We start from the raw sequence: 12,164 nt of genomic DNA, 5'->3' as shown, positions 1-12,164 counted from the left end.
CTCTGAAGGCCTACATATTTTCAGCTTAGAAATTCTCAAGATAGGGGCACTTGGGTGGTTCAGTTGGTTAAGTGTCCGACTCTTGATTTCGGCTCAGGTCGTGATCTCGGGATCCTGGGATCGAGACCCGCATCGGACTCTGTGCTCAGTGCAGAGTCTGCCTGTCCCTCTCCTTCTGCTCTTCGTTCCCCTTCCACCCCACTTGTCTCTGTCTAAAATAAATAAATAAAATCTCTAAATAAAAATTCTAAAAATAAAATTTTCCCTCTTAAGCATTATTCTGGAATAAGCATAGGGTCCCTAAACACACAAACATCATCCTTTGTGTTTTCAGCCTCAATAAAATGCAAAAATCACTTAGGCTCTGATAAAAAGCAATATCTAATCCATTTTCTTTTTTTTTAAAGATTTTATTTCTTTATTTGGCAGAGAGAGACACAGCGAGAGAGGGAACACAAGCAGGGGGAGTGGGAGAGGGAGAAGCAGGCTTCCCGCTGAGCAGGGAGCCCGACGCGGGGCTCGATCCCAGGACCCTGAGATCATGACCTGAGCCGAAGGCAGACGCCTAACGACTGAGCCACCCAGGCGCCCCTCTAATTCATTTTCTTAACTACAACACTCTAGGAGATTTTCCACATATAGGTGGAAAAAACTGCATTAAGAAAAAAAATTATTAAGTAGCTATCCCAAAGTATTTTTCCCCATGTCACTTAGCAAAGGGGTTTCTATGTGTCATCTAACCATAGAAGCTAATAAAACAGAAATCAACTCTGGGTGCCTGCTGCAGGTCTGGGCAAGGTAGGAAGACAGGAAGTAGGCAGGATGGGTGACTGCAAGAGGAGGCTCAACAAAACGTCCCTTCCTTCGTGACTGGCTAGAAGCTAGAGATGGAGGGGATGGTGCGGCGCAGGGGGGGGGTGAAGGAAGACTGGGAGGGTAGGCAAGTTGGGTTTCAAAACTTGTCCCTTGGCAGTGACAGCCACTTTCCAAGCTGAAATATCTTTTGGCAGTCCCAGATAAAGTGAGGAGGAGAGGTCAGGATTAGGGATATGTAGCTGGGGGTCATTGAGAAAGAGGTCATCATTCAGGGGGCGCCTGGGTGGCTCAGTCGGTTAGGCATCTGTCTTCGGCTCAGGTCATGATCTCAGGGTCCTGGGATTGAGCCCCACGTCGGGCTCCCTGCTCCGCGGGGAGTCTGCTTCTCCCTTTCCCCACCTCCCCCACTCATGCTCTCTCTCTCAAATAAATAAACAAAATATTTTTTTAAAAAAAGAGGTCATATTCAAAGCCATGAGACTGGTGTAGAGGGTGGATGGAATAAAAATATAAAGCAAAGGGGTAAGATGCTTTCTAGAATATCTAATCAGGCAAGAGAAAGCAGAACCACCAAAGGAAACCAATTAGGAATACACTGAGAAAGAAGAACAAATATTTTAGAGTCATAAAAGCCAAAGGAGAAAAATTCTGAGATTCAGTGCCAGTAACAATAGGATGAGACCTGAGGAAGAGCCGTGGTTATTTGGCTAGAAGGACATCACTGGTCACCTACAGAGGGAAGTGGTTGTCCAATTCTGGGGTCAGAGGTCAAATTACGAGTGTTGGAGGTGAGGGGAGGGGCTGGTGGCAAGAGGAAAATGGCCAAGCAAGCAAGAAGAGAAACAGTTAGCCTCACCCAGGAGCAAAAGGGTCGGCTGAAGGGTTTTTTAGGATAAGGGAAACTGTGCGTGCTTGAAGTCAGTGGGAAGAGCCAGGGAAGGGATGGTGGGGATGATGCCACTCATGTTTCTGCCCTTGGGATCAAACCCAAGGTCTGTCTCACATACCTCTGCCCACCTCCCATCCTACCACCTCCCCTCTCCCACAGTGCAGTCTCTTTCATCAACGGTGGAACTTTCGTCTTCCTACTTCCTTGTCTTCAGCCCTGCCCTTCATTCCTGGCTCTGGTACTGTCTACCCTGGAGCCCTAACTCCTTTTTACCAATTCACATCCTTCCCCCCTTCCACTATTTCACTTCTTCAGGAAGGCTTCCCCGAGAACTCCTCACAAACTGTACAGATTTGTGGCTGTCACAGATAGATGGAGAGAGGGAGAGAGAGAAAGGAGAGATCTAGAAAGAGACACACTACACAATCTCTGGTGGTAGGAATATGGTGTTTTATGGTTTGGGGTTTTTTTTTTAAGCTTTTATTTATTTATTTATTTGACAGAGAGAATGAGAGAGCAAGCACAAGCAGGGGGAGAGGCAGAGGGAGAGGGAGAAGCAGGCTCCCCACCAAGCAAGGAGCCCAACACGGGGCTCGATCCCAGGACCCTGAGATCATGCCCTGAGCCGAAGGCAGACGCTTAACTGACTGAGCCACCCAGGCGCCCCTGTTTTTGTTTTTATCTTACTTTCACGTGTGGTACTTCCTGCTTCTCTAAAACGCACAGTACTGCTTCTGTGATAACAAGTGGAGAATTTGTCCTACAGAGAGCTCTGCGCATCTGCAGAGTGAGACCCTGGCATGAGTACCTACACTGGTATCATTTGCAGTAGCAAAAGATTAGAAGCGATCTAAATGTCCATCCACAGGGACATTAAATCATGTGAAAGCTCTTTATGAACTGATATGGAAACATTCAAGACACAGAAAAGTGTGTATAGAATGTATAGAATGCTATCATTTGGTCTAAAAACAGAGGGAGTGGTGAGAGTATTTATCTGTGTTTGCTTGTATGTGGTTAAAGAAATTCTGGAAGAAATAAAAGAAAAGAACAATTCTTACAGAGGTGGGAAAGAGGTACCACACAAAATGGGGAGACGGACTTTTTGCTGTACATTCTTTCATGGGGGAGGCGGTGGAGCAGTTGAAAGTATTATCTTTTCCCCAAAAACTCTTTGAATAAGACTTGGTTATATTGTTAATAGCTCGCACTCCTCCGGAAGGGGAGAGTTCATCCCCATCCCCATTTTCAGCACAGCAGGGCTGATGTTCTGCATGCTCGCTTACCGATTGATCTTCCTCTTCTGCTGGGATTTGATCACTGTGCTCTCTTCGTCCCTCTTCTTCAGCACCTGGAAGTTGTACTCCAACTTCTCTTGGTTTAGCTGATAAGTTGCTTTCATCTGCTGAAGCTGTTGCTCAAGAACCTAAGGTTTAAAAAATAATAATACTCACTGGCCCTGGTATCACTGTTTGTACCTGAGGGTCCCTGATTCTTTGTTCTGGAGTCATGTCAGAGGAACCGAAGGGACAAGTGCCTCCACTTGAATTCTTAGAAAATCTGGCATTAGAGGCAAATGAAAGGCCAACCAGAAAAAATATATATATATATCCATCATTCAGGCACCTGGGTGGCTCGGTTGGCTAAGGGTCTGCCTTTGGCTCTGGTCATGATCTCGGGGTCCTGGGATCAAGTCCCACATCAGGCTCCCTGCTCATTGGGGAGTCTGCTTCTCCCTCTCCCTCTGTGCTCTCCCTCTCTCTCCCTCAAATAAATAAATGAAATCTTTAAAAACTATATCCATCATTCAACTGCAAGCTTAAAGCCTGTGTCCCTAAAGCCCGAGAGAGATGACATTTAGAGCCTCCAGTCTGGCCCCCTCTGGTGCTGAGCACCAGACCCTCTGGAGATACACATCACCCCACCAGAAATACCATAGAAGTTCATATTGCCACAGAGGTGTCCCCACTCATGTCCCCAGCATGTCTAACTGAGACCTGGAAAATGAGTAGGAGTAGCTCAGGTGGACACCTCAGGGGACAGAGCTCCAGAGGGGCATGGGAATGAGGTGCTTTGGGGAAACCACGAGCAGAGTAGAGTGTGAGGTATGAGGCAGGAAATGGTCAGAAAAGAGGCTGGTAGAGCAGCAGGGCAGTAGAGAAAGATCGCTCTGGGGGCGTCTGGGGGGTGCAGTGGTTAAGCGACTGACTCCTGGGTTTCAGCTCAGGTCCTGATCTCAGGTTCCTGAAATCAAGCCCTACGTTGGGCTCCATGCGGTCTGCTTGGGATTCTCTCTTCCTCTCCCTCTGCCCCTCCTGCTCATGTTCTTTCTCTCTCTCTAAAATAAATAAATAAATCAAAAGAAAGAAGGAAAGAAGGAAAGAAGGAAAGAAGGAAAGAAGGAAAGAAAGAAAGAAAGAAAGAAAGAAAGAAAGAAAGAAAGAAAGAAAGAAAGAAAGAAAGAAAGAAAGAAAGTCACTCTGACAGTTAAAAAAAAAAAATGTCAAGAGCAAGACAAGGCTAGAAGCAGGGCAAATAAAGGCAAGCTTGCTCCGGCCTTTCCTGAGTGGAAATGCAGGAACAGAGGATGTAATTAAGCGTGATCAGAGCTTGACAGGCAGGGACATGTGACATGTGGCACTCAATCAAGCCTCCTTCCCCCATCTCCTTCCACGCGGCTACAGAGCCTTGCCAAGGAATCAACTTAGGAAGTGAGTCCAGACAGCATTCCCCTCGCGACTGTGGACCATCCTCAAGGAGGGTAACTGGCCAGGAGGTGATGCAGAGGAGAACAAAGGCACTGGCATGGATAAGTGAGAGAATTAGTCAAGAGTACCCTGTTTAACTATCCCAGAGGGTTCTAAATCTCCATTATGGGCAGGGAACTCACAATGATTTATGCCCTTGTGCTCCAAACAAAACCAGCCCTGGACATCGGGAAGGCCACTGACCTAGGAGGTGGCTCAAAACAAAGTCCAATAGAAAAGCTCCTTGTTGGATGGAGATAACCTGGGAAGGTACGAACACTCTCCGGAGTTGCTCTGACTTGGACCGACAGTGAGTGGCTGAGACCCCAAGTGCCTGGTGTTTGCTCTGATGACATCCAGGGACCTCCTTTTTCTCATAGCCTTGCAATAAGCCCCTATCACTAAGACAGCATTTCCCAAACTTATTTGGCCATAGAACAGTTTTTACATTTATAAGGAAGTGAGACCATGTGAGTTACAAATGCAAGCTCTAGCCCATGAGTGTTCACGTAAATTTCATTCCTGAAGGCAGATTATTAGATAATACTAACTACGGAAACCGACTGTCTCTTTATCCTACATAATACATCTTGAAAGGAAAAAAAAAAATCACTGACTCACTTTTTTTGTTAGTTTTGTGAAACCACCACTCGTACCTCACCTAGCTCAACACAGTTCACAAAACTCTGAATTAATTAGGCCATGTCTTTTTCTTTGTGACCTGAAAGAACTCACATCTGAGCTGATCTTATAGGCAAAACAACAAAGAAACTCTGTCACCTGCTGGTTCTAATTTGCACTTCTTTGCTTGCGCTTGTGGTTCATTATTTATTAACCCATTTTATTTTCTCTTGTGGAGCGCACCTGCTCCTGCTCTTTGCTAGAATATGTTCCTAGGAGACTGATGCATGGAAGGACTAGCAATGCAACATGCACTGTGGGCTTTCCATCTCTAGGGGATCACAGATCAGCTGCTCCATCACCCCAGCTCTGGTCCAAGACATGTGGCACTCAATCTACCACCTCCACAGTCACAATGCCCTTTGGGAGTTATTGGCAGTGCTGTCAATGAACGTGCAGAACTAACAGTCTTGTAGTCTCACCCAAGAGAGTCTACAGCAGGTGGTTGCACGAATTATGTGACTCATTATTTGTTTTCAACAGCTTCTGCTCAAGATAATTTTGGTACCGGTGACTCTTGTCAATTATTTCAGGGTTTAGTCTCAACATGCAGCCATCCTTGGTTGTCATACATTGAAAATAGTTTTATATTTTAAAATTGTAACTGATTTTGTTAACTGTCTGCACTTATTCTTCAATGACCCGAAGATATTGCCGCGAAACTGTACTTTATGTTCCCAAGACTAATGGCGAAACGTCGTGTTCGGGTTTTGTGAATAATTTATAAAGATTACAATCCAACCTGCCCCAAAAGGCCGTCAGTATAATGGTACATTACATTACATGTATGTACATTACATTACATAATATGGTACATTACATTGATCCCACCTTCCCGTTCTTCCTGCGTCAGTACAAGCCTCTCCACAGCCGCTTTGCAGGCCACCTCTTGCCCCACAAGCTCCAGAAAACCAGCTGTCACCATCACCCCAAGTAGAATGGAAATTTGAAACAGCCTTTGCCCTAGTCCTGTGGGCTGACCTCAGAGATCCTGCCGGGCCTTTTCACCTCCACTCTCAGGAACTGTGCCTTGTTTATCTTTGCACTTTGCACAATGTAAGTTCACGGTATTTGTTAAATAAGTAACTTGTATTTGATTTTTGTGATTAATATTCTGGTATTAAAGGTAACAGTCCCTGAAGTTGAACCCTAAACCATTTTACAATTTTAAAAGCACAAGTAGGACCTAAAGGAAAAAGCATTTGTTTCCTGCATCAAGAACTAAGTGTTTCTAGTAGTGTTATTTTGGGGCAGTGGGCAGGTATGGTAAAATCCTTCTCCAGTGCATAATGTTTACAGGCATTCTTTTTTTTCTTGCTCATTAAGAATGTCACCTTACTGGCAGTAAGCATTCGGAAAGTATACATTCTCTTTTTTACTTCTTGTACTTTACCCATCAAACCAAATCTCTGTGTATTGGATCCTTCGGGTTTTTGCGATTTGCAAAACTTTTAATTGTGTATTTTAGAACTGATACAGTGCTATGAATTACTTAGGAAGAGCAAATTTGATGTTGAGCTGTATCTTCTTGACAAAAACCAATGCTATTTGACTTTACTGTGTAGTGAAGTACACCTAAGTGGCATTATGATCAAGTTCGATCTACTAAAATACCCCACATATGGTAATAATGGTAATCCCTGATTAGATTATCTGTTCCTAGTTAAAGGGTAATGTGGGACAGTATACTCCTGCTTTCCATGCTAACCCAGGAAAGAACCACTGTGCACAGGAACTGCACACAATGCCCCGCGCTGAATCTCTCCATCTGCCTGCCTCCCACATACCCACACTCCACAGGTAGTCCAACTGGACAGGGGAAGCCAGGAGACGCTGGTCTCCCGGGCTCTCTGCCTCTCCATCCCTCACTTCCTTAGTCTTCCATCACCCCTTACCCCCAAAATCTCCCCACGTCCCAGAATTTTTTGACTTTGTTCAAGCATTTGAGGATTAGATTAAGAATGTGAGGTTCTACTCCTACAACTCAATAGCAAATAATAATAATAATAAACTACCTGATCAGAAGACATACAAATGGCTAATAGGTTTATGAAAGGTGCTCAACGTCACTACTTATCAGGGAAATGCAAATCGAAGCTACAAAGAGATATCACTTCACACCTCTTAGGATAGCCATTGTCAAAAAACCAATGACGACAAGTGCTGGCAAGGATATGGAACAGGAAAGCTCGTGCACCGATGGTGGGAATGCAAACTGGTGCAGCCACTCTGGAAACAATACGGAGGTTCCTCAAAAGATAAAAAATAGAGCTACCATTTGATCCAATAATCCCACTTCTGGATATAGATCCAAAGGCACTGAGATCTGGATCTTGAAGAGATGTCTGCATACCCGTGTACATTGTGGCATATTCAAAACGGTCAAGAGATAGAAACAACCTAAATGCCCATCAGTGGACTAATGGGGAAAGAAAATGTGGTTTAGGCATATCATGCAATCTTCCTCAGCCTTAAAAAAGGACAATCTAGGGGACACCTGGGTGGCTCAGTTGGTTAAGCATCTGCCTTCGGCTCAGGTCATGATCCCAGGGTCCTGGGATCGAGTCCCGCATCGGGCTCCTTGCTCAGCGGGGAGCCTGCTTCTCCCTTTGCCTGCCGCTCCCCCTGCTTGTGCTCTTCTCTCTCTCTCTCTCTCTCTCTCTGACAAAAAATAAATAAAAAATCTTAAAAAAAAAGGACAATCTACCATTTGCAACAACGTGGATGGACAGGGAGGACATTATACTAATAAATGAAATAAGCAAGACACAGAAAGACAAACGCTGCATGGTCTCACTTGTATGTGGGATCTAAAATAGTCAAACTGGGGGAGGGGAAGGCGGGAGGAGTTGGTCAGAGCGCACAAAGTTTCAGTTATGTGGGATGAATAAGTTCTGGGGATCTAACGGCACAACAGAAGGTCTTTGAGTAACAATGCTGTTATTGTATATTTAAAATTGTGTCAAGAGAGTAGATCTTGTGTTACGTGCTCTTAACACAAAAGAAAAAACAAAACAACAAATAAAAGAACATGAGTTTCCATTATTTCACTGTTGGACGTCAGCAGTGTGTAGTTTTGTCCCATAAATTATTATAAAACCAAAATGACTAAAGAAAGCTTAACAATAGCCACTTTCATTAAAAGTGTCATGTATACAGCCCACATACGCAGCGCTGCTTTCAGACTTCCACTGTTCCTTGTCAGTGACTCTCATTTCCATGACATTAATAGGAGAAAGGCCCAGGAAAATTCTCAAGACTGGTAAGAATATCTGTAGTCTGGAGGGGTTTTGATTCCACCTTGTTACATAAAGCCACAACAGTAGTAGTTCCTGAAATTCTATCACAGGCTATGTGGAAAAGCTTTAGTCTAACAAGTTTTTCTAGACAGAAACGGAAATGAATAGACTGTGCTGGAATATTAAGAGGTAATTACATCACACCTAAATATAATTAGAGATGAGCTTTTTTTAACTAACTTTGAAGCACAGAATCCTAGGCTTGGAAAGAACTTCACAAACCAGAAAATCTAACCTCCTTCCACTGCAAGAATCCTTCCTCAGCATTGAAGACAGACATAGTCATGCAGCCTTTAAATACTTTATGAGATAGAAGACTCCTTGTTTTGTGGAATGACCCTTTTCTATATTGGATAGTTCTAACTATTAGAAAGTTCTTTCTGGGGCGCCTGGGTGGCGCAGTCGGTTAAGCGTCCGACTCTTGGTCTCAGCTCATGCTGGGATCTCAGGTTTGTGAGATCCAGCCCCACGTCAGGCTCCATGTTCAGCACAGAGTCCACTTGGGATTCTCTCCCTCTCTCTCTGCCCCACCAGAGCATGTGCGCTCTCTCTCTCTCTCTCTCTCTCAAATAAATCTTTGGAAGAAAGGAACAGAGGGAGGGAGGGAGGAAGGGAAGAAGGAAGGAAGGAAGGAAGGTAGGAAGGAAGGAAGGAAGGTAGGAAGGAAGGAAGGAAGGTAGGAAGGAAGGAAGGAAGGAAGGAAGATCTTTCTGATGGCAAGTCGGATCTGCCTTACTGCAATGTCCAACCATCAGCCAGAGGCTATTTAGAATATCAGGAACATTATAGGCTATTGAGCCAGACAGAGCTGGGTTTGAATCCAGGGCCTACCATTTGCCAGGTAAGTAGCCTATTTCCTGACATATAAAATGTGGTCCGTGATTCCTCCCTTCCGTGTTAGTATGAGGACTAGAGACACTGTGTCTTAAGTGCCTAGTTACTCACTAGATGGTGGCTGTTCTGCTTTGGTCCTGACACACAGATATGATCATTTGAAAGAAAGCAGATAATGAATACATATCTGTTGAATGGACTAACTCTAGAACATTCTGGGCAGTCACCAAGGATTCAACGTGCACGAGTACTCTGCTCCGCCACCCAGACGCCGAGGAACGAGTCAGACCTGCACATCCTGCTCCAGTTTGATCTTGATCATGTTGTACTCTTCCCAGTCCCATATCCTCTGCCTGTTCAGCTGCTTCTCATAGTCCTCTACTTTCTTGATGCGGTTCATAAGATACTCCAGCTGAAGGCACAGGAAGACAAGAGGAAAGTCAGCCCTATCGCTGTCTTGACTCAATCCTTCCAGTGGCCTGACAAGCATGACACATTGAAGGGTCTCCAAGTGTCATGAGTCTGGAGGGAGTCAGTCGGCCCTCAGAAGCTCCTGTGCCCCAAGGCTTTGTATTGTTTACCTTACTCTGGAGCCTCCTAACTTGAGAAACTCCAAGAGGATTGTTCCATTAAGAAATTAGCCGTGGGGGCGCCTGGGTGGCTCAGTTGGTTAAGCGACTGCCTTTGGCTCAGGTCATGATCCTGGAGTCCCGGGATCGAGTCCCACATTGGGCTCCCTGCTCAGCAGGGAGTCTGCTTCTCCCTCGGACCCTCTGACCCTCTTCCCTCTCGTGCTCTCTGTCTCTCATTCTCTCCCTCTCAAATAAATAAATAAAATCTTTAAAAAAAAAAAAAGAAGAAATTAGCCGTGGGCCCTGTGGTCAGACATTTGTATTTCTCAAAAAAAAAAAAAAAAAAAAAAATCCACTGGATCTTGGTCAAGCTATTATTTCTTTGTTCTTTATGTCTCTGAAGTAAAGTGATAACCCCCACATCCTTTAAAACATCTTCCTGGGTCACACATATCCGTGCCTGGGGTAGAAGCCTGGGAACAAAGAAGAGAATGACAGGACCACCAGAATCCCGGTGAGCTGCAAAGGAAGGTGGTATTCACAGCTACCAGAAACAAATGTCACCACCAGAGGCAGCCGCCACCCGCAGGGCCACACTGACTAACCATGAAGTGCAGTAGTAAATGTCTGCCATGGCAATCCTCCCCAAGATACAGATTCAGCAGCTATTGCCCCAGACTCCATGGATTACCCCTGACACTGCCACCATGCCCTCCCCCACCCACTGCCCCTTTACCTCTTTGGCATTGTGAGCCTGCAGGGCCTGCTCCCATTTCTTCTTATTACTGGTCAGCAGTTCCCGTCGTTCTACCTCAAATGCTTTCTACGACCAAGAAGGAAGAGGGCTCTTGTGTCTGTTTTGATTGGGCAGGTTCCACAGTATGAAAGAACTCATAAGTATTTGCACAAGATGCCATGTACCAACGAGATAGCCCAAGTCAAATCCAAATGCAAACTGTTGCGTGGAAATTAGTGTTATGACGTCTGGGCTTCCCATAAATTTCGAGAAGAAATGTGCCAACTGCCCTGTGGCTCAGCCAATATCAGAGGAGGGAGCTGGAGGAAGGCCAGTGAGTGCCCTTGAGGGCAGTTACAGGGCAAGCCCTGGCATATGCTTCAATCACACCCAGGGCTGCTGCATTGCTATGCTTGGGGTTCCCACAAAACAAAGGAGCATGTTGCTCACAAAGGGTAGGCCAAGGAATGCAGAACAGAATCTAGAATAATCCAAACAGAGAGGTCCCCACCCTCTTGGCTCTCTTCCATTTTGGAAAGGTCTCAATCTCAATCCTTAACATTCCATTCAAATTCAAAGTGTTGATTCTAGAACCTGTTTTCCCATGCCCCCACCCCCTGGCTGCCATAAATACAACAAATCAACAGCTCACAAATACCCCCCTCCTCCACTCTTCTTATCCTTACATGATTTTATTTTCTTGCAAAGCACTGATTACCACCTGTCCAACTATATATTTAGTAGTTTATCTGTTTATTGTCTAGCTGTCTCCTACTAGAATACAGACTCCGTCGAGGACTTTGTTCATAGCTGTATCCCCAGCACCTGGTACAGTGGCTGGCACATAGTAGGCGCTTGATGAATACTTGTTGGATGAGCCAATGAATGGGTAAACAAATGAAGGGGCCGAAACCAGAGGACGAGACACCTGGCACGGTTGGGACAGACCTGGCCCTCCTCCCAGGCGCTACCCGTGGGCAGAAGGCAGCCCTTTCACACCCTGTTACCTCAATGTAGTTGAGCTCCTGACGGAAGGTTTTCATGACATGCTTCACTTGTTCTTCCATTCGCTCCAGAAGCAGGCAGATGTCATCTGACTGTTTCTTCAAATCCTTCACATACTGGTCATCTTTTATTTTCAACTCCTAGAGAAGAGCGTGTCAAAAGTTGGCCGCCAACTAAGACAGAAGCAAGAGGTGCCAAGTGCACTCCACTTGGACCTCTCTCTTCGGTATCTGTGAACATTAGGAATTGCAACTATATAAAGCAAAATTAACTTCAGAAGAATCTGAGGACGCCCAGGAGAAGGCACAGACAGATGGAGTGGAGTGGCCTCAGCTCGGGGCAAAGCTGGAACGAGCAGCAGGATCAAACCCTCCATGACTACTTGCTCCAAATCTCCCCGTAAGCTCCCAGACAGCCTAGGGCGCCCCAGCTGAGCAATGAAGATCCAGGATCCAACATGGGAATCTATATACTACAGACTAAGTTCCATTCCTTAATTGAAAACGTAAAATCTGACACAGCATTTGCTACCAACATACATCTTGCTAAGGTCACCAATAGTTCTAAAATTACTCCAAAGCTTTT

At 45.3% G+C, this 12,164-nt stretch overlaps 1 protein-coding gene across 3 annotated transcripts in view; it reads right to left on the bottom strand.

Annotated features, from left to right (window-relative positions):
• Positions 1 to 12,164, bottom strand: part of DRC1 (dynein regulatory complex subunit 1) — a 40,520-nt gene that overhangs the window by 12,124 nt on the left and 16,232 nt on the right. For all 3 annotated transcript variants that reach the window (XM_028099524.2, XM_088026167.1, XM_088026168.1), the window contains exons 5-8: positions 11,582 to 11,719; positions 10,575 to 10,661; positions 9,556 to 9,678; positions 2,992 to 3,131 (exon numbers count right to left, since the gene is read on the bottom strand). In XM_028099524.2, the coding sequence (XP_027955325.2) occupies positions 2,992 to 3,131; positions 9,556 to 9,678; positions 10,575 to 10,661; positions 11,582 to 11,719 (488 nt within the window). The remainder of the gene's footprint in view (positions 1 to 2,991; positions 3,132 to 9,555; positions 9,679 to 10,574; positions 10,662 to 11,581; positions 11,720 to 12,164) is intronic.

This window comes from Eumetopias jubatus, unplaced genomic scaffold (assembly GCF_037043125.1).
Source record: "Eumetopias jubatus isolate StellerSeaLion01/CBP00866 unplaced genomic scaffold, mEumJub1_p1.0 scaffold_9, whole genome shotgun sequence".
Lineage (NCBI taxonomy): Eukaryota > Metazoa > Chordata > Mammalia > Carnivora > Otariidae > Eumetopias > Eumetopias jubatus.
Note: the sequence above shows the minus strand (reverse complement) of the source record. Positions and strands in the feature narration are given on the sequence as shown.